This window comes from Neoarius graeffei, chromosome 18 (genome assembly GCF_027579695.1).
Source record: "Neoarius graeffei isolate fNeoGra1 chromosome 18, fNeoGra1.pri, whole genome shotgun sequence".
Classification (NCBI taxonomy): domain Eukaryota; kingdom Metazoa; phylum Chordata; class Actinopteri; order Siluriformes; family Ariidae; genus Neoarius; species Neoarius graeffei.
The window spans coordinates 5,247,501-5,273,456 of record NC_083586.1 but is presented as its reverse complement, the minus strand read 5'-3'; the positions used below and the strand labels follow the sequence as shown (position 1 = coordinate 5,273,456).

General features: G+C 42.2%; 1 protein-coding gene across 1 annotated transcript in view; it reads right to left on the bottom strand.

Annotated features, from left to right (window-relative positions):
- The window catches only part of LOC132865858 (zinc finger protein 271-like), a 54,949-nt gene that overhangs the window by 28,111 nt on the left and 882 nt on the right, over positions 1 to 25,956 (bottom strand). The window contains exons 2-3 of the mRNA XM_060898350.1: positions 18,142 to 18,313; positions 11,165 to 11,436 (exon numbers count right to left, since the gene is read on the bottom strand). Coding sequence (XP_060754333.1) covers positions 11,165 to 11,436; positions 18,142 to 18,313 — 444 coding nt within the window. The remainder of the gene's footprint in view (positions 1 to 11,164; positions 11,437 to 18,141; positions 18,314 to 25,956) is intronic.

Here is a 25,956-nt window from a genome sequence, read left to right as displayed (position 1 = left end):
ACGAGGATTTGAGCTTTGAACAATGACCGGATTCTTTCTGTAACGTTGATTCCTGCTGTTATCTAGGTCACGTGACACCATAACATTGACGGTTACCAAGGAGCTGCCTTGGATACTTTGATACTTTGCTTCGATACATAGCAGCACTGGATACAAGCTAGCAAAATGAGTTAAAAGCAGGCATCTTTGGAAAGTTTCTTTGGAAAGGGGAAAAGGCCCATTGAGAAGACAGAAGAAGAGCCTATGACGAAGAAAGCTGCATTTTAGCAGACACTTTGTCAAGTCCTACACCAATCCTGCTCTGCCTTACATGTTGTGACCGGCTCTCTAATGAGGCAATGAAGCCTTCAAAACTGCTAGTGTCATTTATTTTAGCCTTCCTGTCTTGAATAACACTTTTTGTTGCCTGAAGAATAACAAACGAACGTCCAGGCTGATTAAATTAATGGCCTTATACAAGAAATCAAAGCTAACATGAACCTGAGTAAGCTATCGATAGCTGGATAGACTCCAAACTAACATTCATTATGATAGCTGTGTTGTTATTCGCCGCCCACAAATTAGGCTCCATATCAGTAACTTTACAGCATGATAGTGGGCTCACAGAAAGTGTGACTGATATTCGTAACTCTTGACTTACCTCCTGAAATGTTTTTTTCTTGCGATCTTAAAGCCGAACTTGCTTAGGTCTTGCTGTCCACTCCGCTTGGCCATGATGCTGCAATCCGCTGCTGTCACTGATGCCGAATGAAATAAAAAAAATAACGGAACTCCAACTGAATGTCACCTCCTCAAACGCTTCGCTTGCGCGTGCCCTCTCTCGCGGTAGCTTACTGTATGCTCAGTTTCAGCAAAGCTCCGTGGAATGGCATTTCTAATTCCAATGTTAAATAGAAGTAATGTCCACATTTATTGATAAAATTGCTCAAGGGAAGGGAGGGGGGATGCCCATTTTAGAGGGGGGATGATTTTGACCATTTTTTATTCCAGGGGGGATGGCATCCCGCCCCCATCCCCCCTCAACTCGAGTACAGATTACTATTATATTGAGATAATAATAATTAAGAGATCATCAGCTTAACATTAACAGCTTAATATATTAAATGAATAGGATGTATGAATAAATTGATATATACATGCACATGCAATTTTTCTGTTTCATAGACGCAGAGATGATGGACTGTCGCTGAGGATCATGGGAAGGCTAATGTAGCGTGGGGAATAGAGAAAATCAATAATCGTAAATTAGAGTTATTATTTCGTTTTGGTTTCCCTGTTTATTATTTGTTCTGTTTTGAGTTGGAAAAAGGAAAACAAACACCAATCCCTCATTTTTTGGTCATACAGAAAAACGAAATATTGAGTGTTTTTTTTTGTTTTTCAGATTGAATGGAATACTTGAATGATCGGATGATACAAGGACCTACATGTAACACTAAAAAGTGCACAGTGCTTCATTGCAAGAGTCATTTTTTTAAATATTTATTTTTGAGCAAGTAAACCCAAGGCAAGAATTGAACCATGTTTCAGGAGTTACCAGTACAGGACATGTGCAGTAACCACCAGACTACCAAGACCCGCAGTTTCATCTGCTCCTCCACTGAAAAAGTAACCTACCGTATAGAATTTACCCAATAAATCTGAGGTAACAATTTGCATTTACTTGTTTGGGGTAGATTTAATTCCATATATTGAGTATAAAATAACTGACATAAAAAGCTATGAAATACTTAAATTGGGTAAAATTTACCTCACATTTATGTACCTATTCTACAGCTACTTTCTCATTGAAATCGGGAAGTGCAGTACAACAGCTTCACACAACATTTCAAGATTTTTTTTTTTATGAGAGAAGCGCCATCTAATGGCGACACCGTGGAATCGAATGAATGGGCGTGTTTAGAATTAAAATAAGGGAGGAAGGGGTGTCTGAGCCATTCATGGCAGCCCCTTGGCGTTCAGCTGGGAACTGCACGGCAGTCGCATGGCAGTCGCATGGCGTGCGGTTGGAACGGGAAAAATTCAATTGCTGCTACTGTAGCACCCCTCGATGACACAGCCTCTCAGGATATCACAATATACACCTCTTTCACATTTGTTCTGAACTTTGTTTTAACAAACATATACGAGTTCCTCTTAATTCATAATGACTCTCTCTGATTTGAAAGAACCTCTGAATAGAGTCAGCGATAGTTTTGTTTTTGATTTTAAACATAAATTGAGCAATTTTGTAATCCACAAAATCACGAAATTTAAGGCCATTCAAGTTTATAAACAACTGATTGGTTGGTTCACTATAACATATGTTGTGTATGATCCTAATAGCTCTTTTCTGCAATATGAAGATCGGGTTTGTGATTGTTTTACATGCATTTCCCCCAGACCTCCACACAATAAGTTATGTATGGAACAAGCAGAGAATTGCAAAGTGCATGCAATGATTTTTGGCTTAGAATGTGTTTAGTTTTATGAAGTATTGCAATAGACTTGGACATTTTTGTTTTTACATGTTTAACTTGACTTGACAGGTAGTGAACTAATGTGGCAAGTGTGTGTGGAAGGAGAAATCATGAGACGGAGAGCTCCACTTTTGAATATAAAAACCTGTCATTGCATATCGTACAACGAAATTGGATGCCATCCTACCAGTGCAACATCTGCTTATTAAAAATAAAGAAATAAAATGTCCATATAATATATATTAACAACTCAAAAACTCTAAAAAGACATACACGCACAAAACATTCACACACTGCTGTTTTGTTTTGTTTTTTTAATTGCACGGTCCCTTTAAAACAAGCACTGTTTAGTGCAGTTATGGCTCTTGGGTAGAAGCTCTTTTTCGGTCTATAGACCCCTTACACTGACATCGCATTTACGTTAGCAACGGTCACTACCCTACCCTATACTTGGGGGACAAGCAAACTTTGTTTACATACTGTTCACATACTGAAGCCAAGCAAAGATGTCAGATGTCTGTTGCTGTTGTCTGAAGAAAACTACAGCTAAAAAAGCTCTACTAATGGATTACTTGGATAATCTTAGTTATAAAGAAGTGAAGGATACATGGAAATTAGAGTTTATTAGTGGCTATGATCTGTACAAAATTCCTCAAAACCAATGGAGTGACGGTACAGATTTGTGGCCTAGTGTTAGCTACATGTTGGAATGTACTTTCCTTTTCCGGAAGAATCCGGACATGGAAGAACAGTTAAAAAAAAAAAACTGCACACCCCACTACATAAACAAGAAAACCTTTGTGTAAAGAATTTTTACCGACATCAGCTTTAGGGAACAGAATGCTGCAAAAGCCTGAGCATTTACTCTCAAAGGACTACTACTTGAACTGTGGGCTAGATGGTATTCCCGGCCCACCATGTCTCAACAACCTCAAGGACATCAAGTTACAGAGCTATTTGCACTCATTTATACATTGATATTTATGATTTGTTAAAAAAAGAAACAAATCTCTGAAGTATTATTATTTGTAAAATAACGTTATCTTGCTCTAGACTTTCAAACAATGTTGTAAGATTTTATTTTAATTTTATCTAATAGTGGATGGTACAATAATTACAAATGCAAACAGAATCGGCACATTCCAGTTGCAGCTGTAGTCATATAGCTAACTATAATCATATAGTTAACCATAAATCACCCTTGTAATAATAGTTTCAATAAACTGTTCATGTTCAGTTCCCTCTTCATTTATTCTCTATTCAAAAGGCACAACTGAGTCACACAGGTTGATAAGTGTGCAACAGACAGTAACAATTTTATCCAAAATAGTTTTTCCTGCCTTAGTCGATTTATTTCCATTTCACATGCCTGCAGCTGTTGTAAAGTTCAGTGCGTTTGTGTAGAACTCTCTCAAAACTGTAGGTTCATTACTACACTCTGGCTCCAGGTTGACATTTTGCACAGGACTGAGTTCCTCTGATAACAGAAGCAAAGCTTCAGCGCTTTTTGCTCTTAATCTTTTCTGTTCTTTCAGGATGCATCAGGAGCATGTCGCTCCTTGTTGGTTTTTTTAATGAATTATGTCAGCGTTGTTTGTTTGGTGCCCAATCTGGGTTTTCCATGTCGAATAAGGAAGTTGGTTCATCTAGAAGAAAATCATTTGAATTTGTCTGAACACTTTCATGAAGAAGCTAATTCAAATGTGAGCAGAAATAAAAGGAGACTCTTAAACAAACTCTTCCATACTCTGTTGCACCTGTCTATTTTTTAAAAAATAAATTTTAAATAGTCGCAAATTTCTCTGCAATTTTCAGGGTTAGCTCCTCTCGCTGTATTCTCTTTAACCACTCATTTCTTCATTGTTCTTGAAGCATTTGCTTCTCTTTGTTAACATTTTTCTTCATAGCAGGGAAATGGTAATATCTTTTATCTATTCCTCAATTTAAATGATTGGAACAACCAAAAACAGCGCAAAAATGAACCATATTTAAGACTGGTTAAGCCTTGTTTACACAAAAACTGGTGTCTTTTCACCTGGGGGTCAATTATCACGTGATGCGTAACGTCATGTGCAAGGGGTCTATTTGTCCATTTCTTAATTGACCTGAACTGCCTGCCCAAGGGCAGCAGTTCAAAAAGAGAATTTCTGGGGTGGGACGGATCTTTTAATATACTGAGGGTTCTTTTGAGGCAGCAGGAACTGTAAAGCTCTTCCAGGCAGGGAAGAGGGCATCCAATGATCATCTGGGTGGTGGTGACAACCCTCTGGAGCACTTTTCTCTCTGCTCCTGTGCAGCTGACAAACCACACACTGATGCAGTATGCATGTATGTTCTCTATGGAGCAACAATAGAAGGACACAAGCAGTTTTTGAGGGAGGTCGTTCATTCAGAGGATCATCAGGAAGTAAAGTCTCTGCTGTGTGTTCTTTATCACTTGTGTGGCATTAGAGCTCCAGGTCAGCTCCTCCTCTATGTGCACCCCAAGGAACCAGAAGTCCAGGATCCTCTCCACATATGAGAGGATCACTGATCACTTCTCATCACTGATGAGAATAGGCTGAAAGTCCGTTTTCTTTTTCCTGAAGTCTATGATCAGCTCCTTGGTTTTGGTGGTTGAGGACCAGGTTTGTTGTCTCAGAACCACCCAGACAGCTGCTCAACCTTGTGCTGATAAGCAGACTCCTTCCCCCCAGAGATGAGCCCCACTATGGTAGTATCATCCGCAAATATGATGTCATTACGAGAGCGAGCAGGGTGCAGTTGTAAGTGTAGAAGAACAACTTGTTTAATCCTAGATAAAGCCGTGGCACAGCAGTTATGCTCATATTTACATAGGAATAACATCCATGAAATGTACCAGTCAGGATTTAGACCTCATCATAGCACAGAGACAGCTCTGGTTAAAGTAGTAAACGACCTACTGTTGGTGTCTGATCAGGGCTGTGTCTCGCTGCTTGTGTTGCTTGACCTTAGTTCAGCATTTGATACCATTGATCATTCCATTCTTCTGGATAGACTAGAAAATGTTGTGGGAGTTACGGGAACGGCTCTCTCCTGGCTCAGCTCTTATTTAACTGATCACTACCAGTATGCTGATGTAAATGGTGATTTTTCTAGACATACTGCATTTTTATAAAATCTCAGGGCTTTACATTAGCACCTGCCAAATGCGGGTAAAATTCGGCTTTGGCGGGTAATAACTTTAGTCTCACTAGCCACTTTGGCGGGTGGTTTATTCTGTGGTATGACATATTTTAATTGTAGTTTTCTCTGAAGGCATCTGATATAGTAAACACATTGCAATGTAATATTACATGCCTACAACTCCCATGAGCACCTGCATAAACATTCTGACAACATGTTAGAATTGTTTAGAATGTTCGTTAACGTCTCAGATAAAAGTCAAATGATACGGTAACCTGCGGTTAATGAACAAAGCAACAAGGTTGCTGACGACTGACAAGCCCACTGTGTGGCAGCATATAGCTGGAGTTTCAAACCCTGCTGCTCAGGAAAAAAGGGGCAGAAATGAGCAGGGCCGGAGCAGCATTTTAAAATCACCGAGGTCCGTGATGCGCAAAGCGCGCGCCGAAAAATGTTCGCCATATTTAAATGAGAGGGGTGAATTACACACCACACAAGAGATCTCATCTCATCATCTCTAGACGCTTTATCTTGTTCTACAGGGTCGCAGGCAAGCTGGAGCCTATCCCAGCTGACTACGGGCAAAAGGCAGGGTACACCCTGGACAAGTCGCCAGGTCATCACAGGGCTAACACATAGACACAGACAACCATTCACACCTACGGTCAATTTAGAGTCACCAGTTAACCTAACCTGCATGTCTTTGGACTGTGGGGGAAACCGGAGCACCCAGAGGAAACCCATGCGGACACGGGGAGAACATGCAAACTCCGCACAGAAAGGCCCTCGCCACCACGGGGCTCGAACCCGGACCTTCTTGCTGTGAGGCAACAGCGCTAACCACTACACCACTGTGCCGCCCAGGTTGGCTCGTTCATAGCAAAACCGAAAATACCACGTACTGCGAAGACTGTAGAAAGTCTGGCAAAGACAGGCACCAGTAATTTTAAACTCGAAACTATCAAGGACCACGAAAAGTCAAATGCACACATCGGTACTATAACCTCAAAACCAGCGAAGACGGCTGGTTCACTACAGGACAGCATTGCTTTCAGTCCCTGGCTGTCATGAAGTCGGCTGAGCAGGAGAGGATGGAGCTGCCGTTTAGAAACGTTCACACGATTGGAAAGAAGTTGATCCCGCCCCAGCTATCAACTTATGACCTGCTGGAAGCCTCAGGTCACGAAGACCATTTTTCATGGACCATTCAGACTCATCTGATGATGAATGTAATGAGGACATTTAATGTCTCTCTCTACACATGTTCACACACACACACACACACAATTAATAGATAATACATAATATACATAATAATACTTCATAATACACATAATACTTGCATTGAAAAACATCAAATGTTTTTCAATGATAAATGTTTTGAATTGGACTTTTAATATTAGAATCAGTTCAATTGTACTGAATGTTATTTTTCATATACGATATTTCATATTGTAAGGGGCTTGAATTTGAGTTCAATAAACAGAATACTCTGCTTATATTTTTGTCTGAATTGGTTCCATGTTTTCATAGATGGAGCTACCTTAACAGCACTGAATACTTGAGTGCTACTGTAGAGATACATTATACGCTGCCATTCATTATTAAATCTAGATCTTCCGAACTTTAACGTATCATGGTGAAGAAAAAAAACTGCGATTTCCTGGCAACAAAATTGTGGCTAGTGAAAAGGCTGAATGGCTAGTGACTCAGGAAAACCACTAGCCACAGTGGCCGGTGAGCAAAAAAATTAATGTAAAGCCCTGATATATATATTACCTCTGGGTGATATTATTCATAAACATGATATTAGTATCCACTGTTATGCTGATAGTTGTACGTTTCTACAAAACCTGATGAGAGACACCAGCTTAATAGAATTGAGGAATGTGTGAAGGACATTAGACACGGGATGCTTATTAACTTCCTTCTGCTTAACTCTGACAAGACTGAAGTACTTGTACTCGGACCACATGCAGCTAGAAGCAAGTTTTCTGATTCCACAGTAACTCTGGATGGCCTTTCTGTTTCTTCACGTGCAGCAGTAAAAGACCTCGGGGTGATTATTGACCCCGGACTTTCATTCGAAACTCACATCAGTAACATTACCCGGTTAGCTTTCTTTCATCTCAGAAATATTTCTAAGAGAAGAAATTCAATGTCACTACACGACGCAGAAAAATTAGTTCATGCTTTTGTTACCCCCAGATTGGATTATTGTAATGCCTTACTGTCTGGATGTTCCAATAAGTGCATAAACAAGCTCCAGTTAGTTCAAAATGCAGCTGCAAGAGTCCTTACTAGAACTAGAAAATATGACCCCATCACCCGTCTTATCCACACTGCACTGGCTCCCAATCAAATTTCACATTGATTGTAAAATACTACTATTGACCTTGAAAGCACTGAATGGTCTCGCGCCACAGTATCTGAGTGAACTTCTGCTCCTCTATGACCCACCACACCAACTTAGATCAAAAGGTGCAGGCTATCTGCTGGTACCTCGTATAGTGAAGGCTACATCAGGGGGCGGAGCCTTTTCTTACAAAGCCCCACAGTTATGGAACAGCCTTCCAAGTAGTGTTCGGGAATCAGAAACAGTCTCAGTGTTTAAGTCTAGGCTGAAAACATATCTGTTTAGCCAAGCCTTTTGTTAATAGTGTTTATGAGGTAAAAGTGTAGATCTGGAGGTTCCTCAGACAGTGTTTTGGTAAACTGGGATGTATGGATGCTGTCAGTCCCCACTCGCTTGCTCACTCGAGTTTGTTGACGGTGTAGTGGCTGCTGCTTTATGTCCCGGGGCTCCCTCATGCCTGTGCTACCTTCTTGCTCTCCCCTTTTAGTTATGCTGTTATAGTTAGTTGCCGGAGTCCCTGCTTGTACTCAGTGCAATATGTATACTGTTCCTACTCATCAGGTGACATTGGACATACCCAACAACCTGTGCTTTCTCTCTTTCTCTCCCCCTCCCCCTATCTGTCCCTCTGAGTTACATGGCAATCCTGACCTCTTCTGCTCCTCAGACCTGCCTGATCCATTCTGATGCCCTACATCTGGTTGGAGTCTCATCACATTGCTCCTGTGGAGGATGGCCCCATATGGACAGTTGAAAGTCACACTTGGAAGATGCTCTGGACACTTACAGTAATGCTTTTATGGCTGAGGACTACAGCTGACTTGCTAACTTTAGGACTGCAGTTGTCATGAACAGTTTTGCACTCAAGTTTCCATCAATGAAGAGCTAGAACATCAACAAAACTGATTTCATGTTAAAAATATGTTAGAATCACATTGTCTCTTATCACCCAAATGAGGATGGATTCCCTTTTGAGTCTGATTCCTCTCAAGGTTTCTCTCTCATGTTGTCTGAGGGAGTTTTTCCTTGCCACCATTGCCACAGATTTGCTCATTGGGGATAGATTAGGGATAAAATTAGCTCGTGTTTTTAGTCGTTCAAATTCTGTAAAGCTGCTTTGTGACAATGTCTATTGTTAAAAGCGCTATACAAATAAACTTGACTTGACTAGAGGGTGAAGAGTGGGGAGCCATTGCTGAGGCAATCAGACAGGAAGTCCTTTATCCAGAGGCAGATGGATTAAGACAGTCCCAGGTCTGTCAGGTTGGACACCTGTCTGAAGGAGAATGGTGTTGAATGCTGAGCTAAAGTCCACAAAGAACAGCCTAGCATAGCTCTCCTGCTGCTCAAGGTGAGTGAGGGCAGTGTGGAGAGTTGTTGCTATGGCGTCCTCTGTAGACCCATTAGCTCTATAAGTATACTGGTGTCTAACATGGGTGGGGGACTTGAGATGATGCAAGTCTGAACCGGTTGCTCAAAGCACTTCATGATGATGGGAATAAGTGCCACTGGTCACTCAGGCTGCTAATTAGGGCTGGGCGATATGAGAAAAAATTATATCACGATATATTTTTTCAAAATTTTCGATAACGATATACATCACGATATAAATCAAATCACCATTTTTGTATTTTCTTTAATTTTCTGCTCAAAATATGAACATTACAAATTAGTAGTTCCTTCCTAATTAACAAAAATAGCTTAACAATCCTTCAAGTTTCACAGAACCAAAACAAACTGGATGCACATTCTTTTGTTCTTTTTATTCAAATGAATAAACTGAAACTGAAAAATAAAAACTATATACCATTGTTAATCATTTGTGCAAATTCTAGCAGCTTTCAAATAAACAAAGACATATTGACGTGTAAACCTTATGCTGCAAGGAGAAAAAAAGTGCAATCCTGTACGTCAGTGTGTTTAAGGTTTTGTGTAACACTTTGTTGTATGTCCGATTTTAAATATCCAAAATACCTCCACACAACCGAAGATCTCTGGCCCTTCTTTTCAACGATGTCCTCCAGGGCAGTGCTCTGACTTTCCTGTTCAGAACTCCGGTCAGTCGGCTTCTCGCTCATTTTTATAATTGCTTTGTTTCACGCTTTGTTGGAGAAATGCCGGGCTCCTGCAAACTTCACCACAGCCATGCTGTGCGTTGCTGCTACACGTGTGTGTGTTTGTGTGTGCACGCAACCTAACTTGACGTGGCTCTCTTCCAACTGATTGGTTACATGCGGTACTGTTTAGTTATGATTGGCTATTCGCGTGTCTGTCAAAACTTCGGATGAAGTAATTTTATTGAAGGCGTAGGCTTATCGTAGGCATATCGTACGTGTCTAATTTCTAATCATAGAGATTTTATATCGTGAATAACATCGTAATCGTAAAATTGCCCAGCCCTACTGCTAATGGTCTTTTTTTGGCAATGGAAGACGGTAGAGGACTTCAGGCAGGGTGGGATGGTAGACTGGGATAGGGACTGATTGACTTATGTGACATCCTATGCTCTGTACATAACATGGTTCTAGATGTTTTATTTTACTACAAGATACATACCTATCAGAAATACTGGACAGAGGTGGTCAATTACTGCAGGAGTCTTGGTCAAGGTGGCTCATTGCTATTTAGCCCCTAATGTTCTCCAAGCTTTAACATTAACAGCCCCATGAGCCTTTGCACTCTGGCAAGGCTCCGTGGAACTGGCAACAACTAAAGCGACTGCTTTTTCTGGTCGCTACAATAATCCTCCTCCCTGGAGCCAAATTTATTTTCAAAACGGGATTAAAGGCCATTTAGATAAAAAAAAAAGTGACTACCTACAAACATCTCATCTCATCATCTCTAGCCGCTTTATCCTGTTCTACAGGGTCGCAGGCAAGCTGGAGCCTATCCCAGCTGACTACGGGCGAAAGGCGGGGCACACCCTGGACAAGTCGCCAGGTCATCACAGGGCTGACGCATAGACACAGACAACTTGAGCACTGAGGTGTTACTAGTATTTTTATTAACAGGCAAGTTCCACCACACTGGCTAAAAGAACCGATGTCGGACCGCATTGTGCTCAAACTTGCGATTTACACCACTACTCCACATATCATCTGCAAGAAGAAACTGATATTAATTGGAGCTACCTTCATCTAGTCATCATATATTGTTGCATAAAAATATACAATCTTTATAATAAAATTTATTACAAACTCACAACCAAGGAGTCTCCACTGTTCTTGGCTTCCTCTCGGTTCACCAGCTCTCCCTGGCAGGGGCCAAAGTGTGCACCTACTGGAACAGTCTCCCCATTATTAAACACTCCCAGGCCTGCATCAGGAATACTGGACTTCTGGATTTCTAGCCCAGGAGGAAGTGTTTGTCTGGCTCGGTCAGGGACTCCCATGGGAACAGGAGTATCGGGGATGAAGAGGGGTGGTCCATGAACCTCGCATTTGTTGAGGAAGAAGGATTTGCAAACTTCACAGTCTAGGAGTAGAGAAAACACAACAGGAAGAAATGAGGCCCAAATGTGTGTGCAATCTGTGTGTGTCTATCCAAGACCATATACGGTACATTAGTACTGTATAAAGATTATCCTAAGAAAGCTTGCCAGTAAGGTTCACTGAGCATCTGGTTGAGACTAGGTGTCCATCAGGACTGGGATCAAACAGGACACAACAAAGTACCAGTATTAGCAAAAAATATGGAAACACCTACCAAAATGACAAAATGCCACAATTTGACCTTTTGTTCTCAAGTTCTCTTAATTAACTAAACATTTTCATCATGACAAACAAATGTTACAAGTAACCAGAGTAAATCATTCTAAAATATTATCAATATTTGGTACGGAACCCCTTGACACTGAAGTGCACTGACACGATCAGGCATGCTATCAAAGTTTATGAATAAAATCAAGTGGAATTGATCTCCATATGTCTTGCAAGACTTCCCAGAGCTGTGGCAGGTTTGAAGGAGCCCTTTTCACCTTCTCTCGCTCCATGTAGTTCCAGACTTGCTCAATTATATTCATGTCAGGACTTTGGGCTGGCCAATCAAGAATTGCCAAGCTGCCATCTTGTTCTTTGTTTTGTAAATACTGTTTACCTATCCCAGCTGTGTGTTTTGGGTCATTATCTTGCTGGAAGATAAAGTTGTTGCCAATGAGAGCTCTTCCAGAAGGCACAGCATGATGGATAAGGATTTGTCTGTACTTGTCAGCAGTGAGAGTCCCATCTATTTTGTAGAGATGACCAACTCCATTGTAGGTGATGGCTCCCCATACTTGCAGAACCCCTCCGCCATGTTCTACTGTGGGAGAAATACAGTTTGCCTTGTATCTTTCTCCCTTTCTGCACCTGACTTATTGTTGCATAGCGTTGCCAAATAATTCAAAATTTCTTCTCATCTGAGAACATGACCCTTTTCTACTGCTCAGAAGTCCAACTCCTGTGAATTTTTGCCCAGTTACAGTTGTGCTCATAAGTTTACATACCCTGGCAGAATCTATGATTCTTTGACCATTTTTCAGAGAATATGAATGATAACACAAAAGCATCTTTTCCACTCATGCTTAGTGGTTGGGTGAAACCATTTATTGTCAAATGACTGTGTTTTCTCTTTTTAAATCATAATGACAACAGAAACTACCCAAATGACCCTGATCAAAAGTTCACATACCCTGGTGATTTTGGCCTGATAACATGCATAGAAGTTGACACAAATGGGTTTGAATGGCTACTAAAGGTAACATCCTCACCTGTGATCTGTTTGCTTGTAATCAGTGTGTGTGCATAAAAGCTGAGTGAGTTTCTGGGATCCAGACAGACTCTTACATCTTTCATCCAGCCATTGACGTTTCTGGATTCTGAGTCATGGGGAAAGCAAAAGAATTGTCAACGGATCTACGGGAAAAGGTAGTTGAACTGTATAAAACAGGAAAGGGATACAAAAAGATATCCAAGGAATTGATAATGCCAGTCAGCAGTGTTCAAACTGTGATTAACAAATGGAAAATCAGGGGCTCTGTTAAAACCAAGTGAATGCCACAAAGTATCTCGCCTACAATACGCCAAACAGCACAGAGACAAGCCTCAAAACTTCTGGAACGAGGTAATTTGGAGTGATGAGACCAAAATTGAACTTTTTGGCCACAACCATAAATGTTTACATTTGGAGAGGTGTCAACAAGGCCTATGATGAAAGGAACACCATTCCTACTGTAAAGCATGGAGGTGGATCGCTGATGTTTTGGAGATGTGTGAGCTACAAAGGCACAGGAAACTTGGTCAAAGTTGAAGGAAAGATGACTGCAGCACGTTATCAGCAAATACTGGAGGCAAATTTGCACTCATCAGCCCGGAAGCTGCGCATGGGACGTACTTGGACATTCTAACATGACAACGATCCAAAACACAAGGCCAGGTCGACCCGTCATTGGCTACAACAGAACAAAGTGAAGGTTCTGGAGTGGCCATCTCAGTCTCCTGACCTCAATATCATTGAGCCACTCTAGGGAGATCTCAAGCGCACAGTTCATGCAAGACAGCCCAGGAATTTACAGGAACTGGAGGCTTTTTGCCAAGAAGAATGGGCAGCTTTACCATCTGAGAAAATAAAGAGCCTCATCCACAACTACCACAGAAGACTTCAGGCTGTCATTGATGTTAGAGGGGGCAATACACGGTATTAAGAACTGGGGTATGTAAACTTTTGATCAGGGTCATTTGGATGTTTTTTCTTGTCATTATGATTTAAAAATAGAAAACACAGTTGTTTATCAATAAATGGCTTCACCCAACCACTAACCATGAGTGGGGAAAAAAGTTTGTGTGTTATTCATATTCTCTGAAAAAAGGCCAGGAAAGCAAAAATTCTGCCAGGGTATGTAAACTTATGAGCACAACTGTAAGTCTCTTCTGCTTATTTCCACTTCTCAACAAAAGTTTTGCGCACTGACATGACCTTTGAGGCCTTCTGCTGAGAGTGTCTTCCTAACCAGGTGTGGGGAGGCATCCTTGCCTGTAGCATCTTGGAGGTCCTTTGCCAGTTCCTTGCTGGATTTCTTCCTCTCTCGTAGGGATGTAGTCTTGAGGTACTGGACATCAGCTTTAGTCAACTTTTTCTTCCTTCCTCTGCCTGAAATGTTCTTGAAGTTCCCAGTCTTCTGGTGATGCTTGAGGCATTTCCAGACAGCACTGTGGGTCACATGCAGTTTCTTTGCTATGGCTCATTATGAATGGCCCTCCTCCTGCAAAACTTTCATCCTAATACACTGCTCTTCTGTAGTTTCTCTCTTTGATGCCATTTCTGCCTGTTGCCTGGCTGTAGTCAGAGGATAAATACTTTTTCTAATGAATTATTTGTAGAGACCACATGACTTAGTTAATGGTTTTCACCTGTGGAATAATTAGCATATCATGGTAGGATTGCCCAACAAGGAGTGATTAAGGTGGTTTTTGGGGCTAAACTAAAGAGACACTATTTCCAATATTTTAATGATGTTTATCACACAACGATGGCCAAAACTGCTCGTATTTTCATGGGTAAAGTAAAAAATTGTGGTTAAAAGGTGCCTCTGTATCTTCATAATGTATTTCAGTTGCCTTCAGTGCAGATTCTGATGTCATTTTCATGGATTAAGTATGCAAAATCAATCTTTTCCTAGGCATTTCCATATTTTGTGCCAGTACTGGATACGAGTATGAGGGTTTTTTTACCTCCTTGTGGGAGTAAACAAATGGTCAGATATGAAGCTTGCAGGGCAAAATAAAATGAATGTTCATTAACATGACTGTGGCACTGCATGATGTATTTACAGTATTCTCTTAGGACTTGCCTGGTCAGGGTTGTTTTAAATTCAGCTGCTTGTTTGCTTATCTTCTGGGGAACAGAATTTCCCAAATTTGTTATGAAAACCACATGCAGGTACAAACAAAATTAACTGTGGCACGGTGGTGTAGTGGTTAGCACAGTTGCCTCACAGCAAGGAGGTTCTGGGTTCGAACCCAGCAGCCGGCGAGGGCCTTTCTGTGTGGAGTTTGCATGTTCTCCCCATGTCTGCGTGGGTTTCCTCTGGGTGCTCTGGTTTCCCTCGCAATCCAAAAGACATGCAGTTAGGTTAACGTGGAGCAGCCTTGGGCTGAGGTGCCCTTGAGCATGGTACCTGACCCGACTGCTCCCTGGGCGCTCTGGTGTGGCTGCCGACTGCTCTGGGTGTGCGCGCACGTGTGTTCACTGCTTCAGATGGGTTAAATGCAGAGGATGAATTTCACTGTGCTTGAAGTGTGCATGTGACAAATAAAGTTTCTTCTTTTTCTGTCCACACAGTAAGAAAGAAAGTAAGTAAATAAATAAAAAGTCCAATGGGGAGGAGAAATTGCAAAACTTCACACAGACAGCAACCCGAGCTTAAAATCGAATCCAGGACCCCAGAGCTGCGCCACTGTGAGGCCCCGAAATCCGTATATTTGGACTCCTGTCTCTCACACCCACTGTCTCTTATTGAACATTCCATTCCAGAGGCATAATGAGGGGCATACTCTCTGTCCCCTATTAAATCACAGCTGGTTGGGATCTTCTGCGAGCTTATGCATGTGGGGAACAAAGCACATAGCACTGTCCTCCAGGTGTGTTTTGCTATCATGTGACACAACATGAGCTGCAATTGAAAAAGAGGAGTTTGATGGCTTTACATGTCTTGGAGGAAGTACATGTTAGCCTTCACTCACATGGTTAGAGAGACCTGGCTAGTGGGTGGATACTAGCAGGTGGCCACACTGGACGACAAATGGGTGGAAAAAACCTATAATCTTCTAATGTGGCGAAGATGTTACAACACATTTATTTAACATTTATGGAAGGAGACCCAGGTATCAGTCAGTAAGTTTCCCAAGATGGAAGAGTCTTCAGGACAGAGGACTTTGTGCTTTCTGGTTTCTCAGTCACACGACATCCCACATTTTTTTTTTTCGTCTCAGAATAAAACAGGAGTGGCTGGAGAGAATGACAGACATTCTGCAACATTAAATGTAAACAGAAACAAATTGAACATTGAATGTGTCATTCATTAATAAATTCAAAATTGCAATAACAAGCAAATCACTATGGTTTGAGGGGAATCATACATTTTGGGCCATGCTGTAATATGAAAATAAAACCACGCAGCATACAGCGCTCGAAACTAACGGTGTCCCGACATCCCAGGGACCATAAAAAATGTCATCGGGGCACAAAATATCTGGGACAATGGAAAAAATAGATCTAGAGACGACAATTCCCCCGGGGGAAATCGTGAGAGTGATGCAGTGCGCGTAGCAGTCACAGTTGCTGGAGCTGAGCTGGACTGTATTTTTGTCTCTCTCTGCTCAGCGCGCGGGTGGGGGAGGGGCACACAAAAAGGGCAGCTTTCCGTCAGAGTGCTCCCTCCAAACAATGGGGGTTTACACGAAAACGGAAGGAGATATTCACAAAATTATTTCACATTGAGTGCCACAAGGGTCTCCTGAATACACTGATGTACTTTTTTTTGTCTGTAGTGTAAAAGTTGAGGACACTAGAGCGAGTTAAAAACGAGTGACTTTTCTGATTTAACAGTCAAAGCACAGCCACGTTTATAATGGCAGTCTATGGGGCTGCGCGCCTGCCCTCTCCTCACTTTCAGGCTTCTCATTCAAAAACTGCAAGTCCTATCGTGTAGGTAGACACATTGTGTGAATCAGGACAAGTGTGGCTACTACTTTTGAGAAAATTATGTGTGTAGAGTGAAAATTGGGGCTGAAAACAGTTTAAATGAGAAAGTTTGAGCTATTTTTCCAAGCTCTCTACACTCTAACTTAACAAGCTCCACTGGTGTGTAATGCAATAGACACCCATTATAAAGCCGGAATTTCTCCAGGAACCCACATGGTGTTTGAGCTGGGTCTGAGCCAAAAGTATAGAACCTAGCAAAAAGTTGAATGCCAGATCCACAGAGGAGAAGTTTCTCTACGTTTTAAAGTTTGAATCATGTCTCCAGGTGAAAGTATGCCAGAGCAGCGGATGTTTGAAAATGTGTGTAGTTTTTCAAATAATTCCATAGAAATGAATGGGAAATTTATCTAGGTCAAAGAAAATGAAATTAAGCACTGTAAATAATGTAAATGATTTCTATGACTAAAGGTTACAATAAAAACCTTGCATTACATTGCTTTGTTTGTACTTATATGATATGACACTTTTATCCAAAGTGACTTTACGGTTTTTTACAGTGTTACAGTCCCTGTAGCAATGTTGGGGTAGGTGCCTTGCTCAAGGGTATTTCATCTATTGATGGTATGGCTGATCGCTTTCAAAACATCTCTGAATGGGGCAACAGGTATATTACATAAAAATGGATAACGGTAATGGTGAAAATGATAAGTTGGCCTTATATATGCCAACAGATATTCAAGGTATAAGTAGATGAAATGAACATAAAAGGGGTCTTATTTTCAACTAAAGTGTACTGCAGATGTAGTGAGTTGAAACATTTTCTGAATGAGCTAGTTGGCCCCTTTAAATAAACGGGTATCTATTCATACAGTGAGATCGCCAAAGTTTAATAAACTGAAAATGCAATAACTAATTTTGAAGTAGATGATGTATAGGACATGTGTCACTTGTGTTTTGTGACTTATTGTAAAAATGATATAAAGGGTTAAAAATCGCATAGTTACAAATATAATAGTAACTTCATATGATAATATTAACCACTGGTTATTTCAGAGAGGAAAAAAATGGGGACACTATTGCTTCCATTCGGGACAATACAACACAGAATTCGGGACCACTGCGGGACACAAAGAAAAGAAGTTAATTTCGAGCCCTGAGCATAGATTTTTTTAATACACATCCATCATGTGATATTCCAGGCTTTTTTGTTCAGGTTAACATCCTCGGTTTATAATGACTAAAGTATTTTAAATAAATGAATAAAACAAACAAATAAAAGTTTCTCTCACTCCTCGCTACAATGTTACACGGTCTATAAACAAAGTTCATACTTTAATCAATAAAAAAATCTAAATTTCAATGTCAATTTGTTGATTAAAATTATAAGAGACTGAGGCTACATGCCAAATGTACTGTATTGCACTTTTAGTGCACCAGATAGTGTGCAGGGTAGAATAAACAGTGAGTGTTACTGAGCACCAGAGTGGCCTAATGTCTTACAGAGATGGTCTTTATCATCAGGATCTTCCACTTTAACGGAGAGACCTTCAGGTGGGTTGTCGAGATCGTCTCCATAGCTGTAGATATTCAGCTCCAGCGTCTCCTCTTTCTTCACACAGGCTTCTGAGGTCTCTCCATCCATGGATGTCTCTGCTTTCATGTCCTCACACAGCTAAAGATCAAACAAATCTGTTAGGGCGGGACGGTATCCATCCCACTTGGGAAGATGCTGCTCTCATTTCTCACAGCATAGCTCATAGTCTCAGAACAGGCCTAGTTAATCCACGACAATCCAGAGCCAAGGCCAGGGAGCAGACGGACAGGCTAAACTGTCTGTCTGCTACCTGCACAGAGTCATCACACAGGTTTCATTACATTGAGACTGTGCCTGTTCCCCGAGCTATACAAAAAAGTAGAAATACTCAGAGTTTGTTCTAATAATCTAATTAATATAAAATTAGATCATACTGACTGTACAGCCGCTGCCAGCACCTTTGACCTACTGTAAAAGGTAAGACTTTTAAATATTTTCTCTCTTATGTCTGAAGCATGAACTGTTAATGAACTTCTTACTGATCAGCAGTTTAATGTACTGTGTTTAAACAGAAACATGGATTAAACCAAAGGAGTCTGTAGCATTAAATGAAACTAGTCCTCCTGGTTGCAGTTATATACACCAGCCTCGTCTAACTGGCAGAGGAGGCATCGCAATTCTTTATAATGATTATCTCAGCATGACACAAAAACCTGGACAGTTAGTATGAAGAACTTCAAACGCATTTGTGGCAATGGGGGCGTGGCTTAGTGTCAGTTTCTGAATGTAGGGCGGGGCCAGGGAAGGTGAGTGGTAAAGTCAATGCACCTGTTGTCAATTAAATGTGTGTGTGTGTGTTTGTTGCCGTGACTGGAGAACAGAAAAAGAGGGAGAGAGCAGACAGAAGAGATTTCCCCAGACCAAAACACAACTGTGTGTACGCACACGTCTGTGTATCTAAATGGATGTTAAAGCTGAAAAACAACATGAAAATAAAAAAGGTGTGTGTGAACGTCATCTCTCGCCTGCCATGCTTCTGTACTCCACCCACATGAGGGACGTATTAGAGTGGTGCCGAAACCCGGGAGTACAGAAGGGAACCACCACATGAAGTCTTCCCCATCGAAGGATCTCATCCATGCCCTTGCTACTGTCCAGCAAAACCAGAACCAAGCGCTGACTGCCCTCTGGAAGGAACAAGAGCAATGCTTTGAAGCCATGATACTGGCCCAGCAGGAAGATCGCCAAGCGTTCCAGCATCTGCTTGTGTTGTCGGGGACCTCGACCGCAGCGGACCCTCCCCACAGCACCCTCACAAAGATGGGCCCGTACAACGATCCGGAAGGCTTTAATTGCTCACTTCAAGCCAGCAGCAAAAAAATGTGGGGGTGGCCAGTCGAGCACCGCGCAGTATGCCTACTTCCGCTCCTGACTGGCGAGGCACAGCCTGCCACACAGCAGCTCACTGCCGGCAGCCAGCTCATATACACCAACCTGAAGAGAGCCATCCTGCAGTGTGTCGGCCACTCTCCGGAACAACATCGCCAGTGCTTCTGGACACGGACATTGGAGGAGGTCAGCCGGCCGTTCGCATTTGACCAATAGTGGCTGAGGGTGGAAGACCATGACACCAGCAGGATCATCGATCTGGTGACACTGGAACAGTTTATCGCTCAACTTCCGGAAGGAACGGCAGACTGGGTCCAGCGTCATCGCTCAGCATCCCTGGAGCAAGCCATCAAGTTGGTGGAGGGCCATCTGATGCCGGTTCCGACAGCAGGTGGATGGGTCGCCTCTTCTCCCTTCTCTTCCCGTCCCCACCCCATTCCCCCACCACAGAGACAGGGGCTGGCTCCCCACAGCTGGCCCACCGCACCAGTGGTGTCCTCCCGTATTCTCCTTTCGCATCTGTGATTGAGGAATCACACAGTGACTGGAGCAGCCCGGCGGTCCTGGTACCCAAGACTGATAGATCAGTCTGGTTCTTTGTAAACTATAGAAAAAAGGTCAACGTGGTGTCTAAATTCAACACATACCCAATGCCTCGCATTGATGAGTTGCTTGATCGGTTAGATACTGCTCACTTTTATTCAACACTGGATTTAACAAAGGGATATTGGCAGATCCCCTTGACTCGTCTATCCTGAGAGAAAATGGCCTTTTCCACACCGTTTGGATTACACCAGTTTGTCACGCTTCTTTCTGGGTTATTTGAGGCTCCCGCCACATTCCAGCAGCTCATGCAGAATGTCCTCCATCCCCACACTGCCTATGTGGCAATGTACCTTGACGACATTATCGCGTACAGCAATGATTGGCCTCGGCACCTTGAACACCTTAGGGCTGTCCTAGAGTCACTGAGGCATGTGGGTCTCACAGCTAACCCAAAAAAAAAAAAAATGTGCAATTGGGTGGGTGGAAGTACGGTATCTGGGTCATGGGCAGGTGTATCCCCAAATTGACAAGACTGCTGCGATTGCGGCTTGCCCGAGGCCCAAGACCAAAAAGGGGGTGAGGCAGTTCCTGGGGCTGGCTGGCTACTATCCTACGTTCATACCTAATTATTCAGATGTCACCAGCCAACTGACTGATCTCACTAAAAAGGGAGCACCAGATCCGGTCCAGTGGATGGAGCAGTGCCAACAGGCTTTCACCAAGGTAAAAGCTGCAGTGTGTGTGTGGGGGGGGCTTTTACACTCCCCTGATTTCTCTCTCCCCTTCATTTTACAGACAGATGCATCGGACAGAAGGCTGGAGGGCGTTTTGTACCAGAAGGTGGAGAGCAAGGAACTGTAAATCAGCTGCAAGCTCTCGATGCATGAAAGTATGTACAGCACCATTAAAAAGGAGTGCCTGGCCATCAAGTGGGCGGTCCATACCTTCCAATACTACCTGCTGGGGTGCCCTTTCACTCTCTGTTCGGACCACGTGCCCCTCCAGTGACTCCACCACATGACGGATGCCAATGTGCGGATCACCCATTGGTATCTCACCCTCCAGGAGGTTACATGGTTACATTCGAGGTGGTCCACAGGCCGGGGCACAGATGGTGGTGGCAGACTTCCTGTTCCATTGAAGGGGGAGTCCACTGCAGGATGGATGGCTCCCCGGCCCGAGTCAACCGGTGGGGGTATGTGGCAGTGGGGACATGGCCTAGCGGCAGTTTGAGAATGGAGGGCGGGTCCAAGGTTTCTTTATTTGTACCATACCATAGTACTGGTAAATTCGTTGTGCAGGCAGGAATTCAGCAATCCCAATACAAAATAACAGCTATGTAAAATACATTGTAACAGACAAGACAACAACAGTACACACATCCTAACATATACAATCCTTAAAAGTGTGATCTTTAAAAAGTGCTTCATCATCAATTGTTCAGTATGAACAAAATTATTCACCTCTGGGCCTTACTGTTCAGCAATACAATTGCTGTTGGTACAAAGCTCTTTCTGTACTGTTTTGTCCTTCCCTTAAGGACCCCAAAACGACGACCAGAGCGAAGGAGCTGGAACTCACCATGCAAAGGGTGTGAGCCATCTTTAAGAATACAGGTAGCTTTACGTTGTAACTGTATGTCATAAAGAGAAGACATGGTGGGTTGAGGCTTCCCAATTAGCCACCCAGCCCATTTATTTGGTTCAGGGAGTTTTTGTCCTGTAGTGACAGATTACCAAACCAAGACACGAAGGCAAGAGATAAAAATGACTCAGTAAAAGCACGATAAAATAGGGTCAGCATAGTTTTATCAATGTTAAAACGGAACAATTTCCGAAGATAAAACAACCGCTGATGTCCCCCCTTGCATACTGCTTCGCAGTTCTTGTTAAAAGTCAATTTATCATCAATGACAATCCCAAGATACTTGTAATTATCCACACGTTCAACAGATTGGCCCTTGATGACTGTGGGATCATGGTTTGGAGCCTGATTTCTAAAATCAATAATCATGTCCTTTGTTTTGGATGTATTAAAGGTCAACTAAGTTAAAAAAAACAAAATTCCACAGTGATCCAAATGTGTTTTCACGTATGCAGAGAGATACCTTACATTTCTGAGCGTGATTTTGTGAATGTGCACTAATTGCTGGAAAGCGGTATTTCATCTGTTTTTCAGGACCCAAAGCTCCACCCTTCAAAAAATAAACTTACGAGCACGAGATAGGTCACGCGACCTCGTGACGCATGTTTCAGAATAACACGGTGGCATAGTCGTTGCACCTGGACTGAAGTGCGGAAAGTAATTTGAGTTGATTTAGTTACTTACAAAGACTGAGTCCAGAGTTTTCGCCTACAGTCCCCAGCCATGCCTACTCGGTGTATAATCGCAGGTTGTGGCAATACATATAAAGACGGGGTAAGCTTTCATCGCTTCCCCAAAGATGAGACCATCAAAAAATTTGCACCAAAAATGAAGTCGTACCGATATCATGGCATCCTCAGCAGGTAAGTTCATACCTCTCGCTAATCTTGATAACTCAGAATGTTGCTGTTTTCATGCTGATAATAGATAACATCACATTCAGTATCAATATTAACAGCATCAACAAAATCATTGTTTCTTTCCTATCATTTCTATCTCAGGATTCATTTGGCAGCACTATACTACAACGCAAACAGTGACAGAGAGCAGGCAAGGACAAGTAAAGGGGACCTACGCTATAGTATTCGAAAACCAAAGTACAAGCCAGGAAGTGCTTCAGCTAAGCCAGTCAAAGAATCATGCAACTACTGTAAGTCAAAGGTGGAAAATGTCACGTTATGTAGATTGTGATTTCCCCCATACATTTGTCACATATTGGCTTTGCACTGATTTGTAAAACGCTTTACCTAGTGTTACAAAACAGACAGCCCACCAAAACTAAAAGCAGTAATCTTCTTTTGAATGTTTGACACATTTTTTTAATGTGTGTAGCCTATGTTGAGGAACTCATGGCTGATGTATCAGAGCAAGACTTTGACACTTCACCACCAGAGAGGCAGCCATCACCACCACCTTTGAGCAGCGGCCATGTGTACCCCCCCAAAGAGGAGATTTACCCGATGCCATCACAGCCGATTTTCCAAAAAATGATTGTATTGTGCTGTATGTACACATCAGAGAAACTTTTGATGGGCAAATGTGTGTCATGTATGATCTTGTGCCTTTTGGGTCTTTGAAAACTTTTTCAGTTCTGTTTCAACACCATACATTCTTATTATCATCATCACCATCATTATTATTATATATTTTTTTGTTATCATTGCTGAGGTTATTTCAGGCAAGTGTTAGTGTTGATTATGGACGTATCTACACTGGATTGGGAAGGATTGCTGTGTGAATCCTTTTCCCAGGTCTTTGGACCTCTGGTTTGTCTTTGTTATAGGGTTAACAAATGCATTAGAACAAATAAATCTGATTCAAGTATACATTCAAACGTCTTTATTTGCCACATTACACCACATCCTGGAAACCTGTATATTTAGTGGATGGGAATGTCTCCCGGATCTTTGTGACTGCACAGGATGGCAGTGGACCGCGAACATGACGGCCTAGGTACTCCCAGCACCATCTAGCCAGCTGCCGATATGCAGTATGTCTGAATTTCCTGTAAATTCAATGTACTTTGTGAATTTACTTTGTGTGTGGTTTTATTATTATTTTACTACAGTAGTGATGACTTTAGCTGCAGCAATACATGAAATCTAGGCACTTTTGTTACCAATCAGAATTCTAGGGGGACAACTCACTCATTTTCAGATGGATCCTGCCTTGCATGCCCACCATCACCGTTCGAACTACGGGGGTACTCGGGGGATCCGAGATCCCTTGAAAACATGATTTGGGAAATGTTGGGGGGGTCTCTAAAATATTGGCAAAATGATGTTTATTGACATAGCAATCGTGTGTAACGGGAAGCATTTGCATATCTGAAGTGTTGTGGAAGATTGGTTGTTGACATGATTTCCAGTGATGCTTTGGTGCTGCTGTGGATCAGATGTGTTGAGTAGCCTGACTGTTTTTTTTTCTTGTGTGTGGTATCATTGTTGACGCAAGGTTGTTTTTTGAACATGCCAATGCGGACACGATTTCCCCTGATGAGTTATGACTTCAGACGCGATGCGTGTGTGGAGTCTGCGTGATATGTGCGTAAGATAAGCTTCTCATGCGTTTGGATATCCGCGCTCTGAGACAAGCGCAAGCAACCCCCCAAGGAAAAAAAAGGGACCCCCCGAAAATATCGGCATAGTTCGAACACTGCCCACCATACTGCTGCACATACTGGTAGTGTGCTGTCTCCAGTACCCATCTATCCAGGCAGACTGTTTGAAAGCCTGGGTGAGACGTGATGCACTCTAGTTGTGCATTCTGTTGCTCATTGTAGGCTTGTATTTTTGCAGCCACTTCGGAGATCTCTCTGCAGCACACTGATTCGACGGCAGTCGGCATTGACGCACAGGCAGAGCATGTGCACCTGTGTCACGGAATGAAAATAGTCAACCTACAAATCAGGGCGTTGAAATAACATCTTATTTGCTACACAGGCCTACACCTTTCGTGACACAATGGAAAACAATGCACAACACAATGTGTCCCTTTTATTTCGATCCTTATCGATCATTTCCACAAAAACTGCAGGGACTTCTTCAGGTACTTTCTGCATTGTATTCTGAAACATACGTCATCACCTGTTGTCCAATCAGAAAGGGATATTTTGTAACTTCACTAAAAATATACGATTTTGAGAAGAACAACTTTCTTGCTTTACTTCCAAGTCGGGTTTTGTGTTTTTAGGTAAGAATAAACAGAATATGAAAGTTAATTTTTTTAAACTTAGTTGACCTTTAAGCACCAAGAAAGAAAGATCACACCACCTAATAAAATCCTCCAAGACTGGACCATGGCTGTATTCATTATTGTGTAACAAACTTACAATGACGGTATCGTCTGCAAATTTTAAAATGTGCCTGTTTTCATAGACACTCTTACACATATCTGTATAAAAGGATAAAAAGTAAGGGAGAGAGAACACATTCCTGAATGAATAAGTTTAACTAGACAATTCCCCTGTGGGAAATCGTGAGAGTGATGCAATGGGCGTAGCAGTCGCTATTGCAGGAGTTGTACTGTACTGTGTGAATGTGTGACTTGCTATGATGCTGCGATGCTATGATCATGTGTGTGTTTGAGAGAGAGAGAGCAGCCCCTCCCCCATCTGCTCCCTGACTGGAGCTCGTTGCCTTGGTGACGGTGCTCAGGTGCAGAGCAGAGACATAAGATTACAGGCAAAGAGCTTTTTCTCAGATTTCCTTCTCCTCGAACAACAGTGATTTACACGAAAACGAAAGGAGGTATTCACAAAATTCTTTCACATTGAGCGCTACAAGGCTCTCATGAACACATTGATGTAATTTTTTTGTCCCTAGTGTAAAAAATGTGGACAACAGAGCGAGCTGAAAACTGATATTTCTGATTTTGTCGTAAAAGCAATGTCGGGATTATAATGGGAGTCAATGGAGCAGTTGGGCTGTGAATCTGTCACTTTGAGGCTTCTTGTGCGAAAACTGTAAATCCTATTGTTTAGGTAGACACATCGTGTGAATCAAGACAAGTGTGACTCCAACTTTTGAGAAAATTATATGTGTAGAGTGCTGAGCATTTTTAAAGGATTTTCCACGAGGAGACCAACTGGTCTGGGCAATACAATCACAGGCCCCAGAGTCCATGTGGCTGCACCGCTGGGGCATATTCTGCGATGCAAAATGGTTCACCAATCACCATACAGACAAACACACTACAGTGAC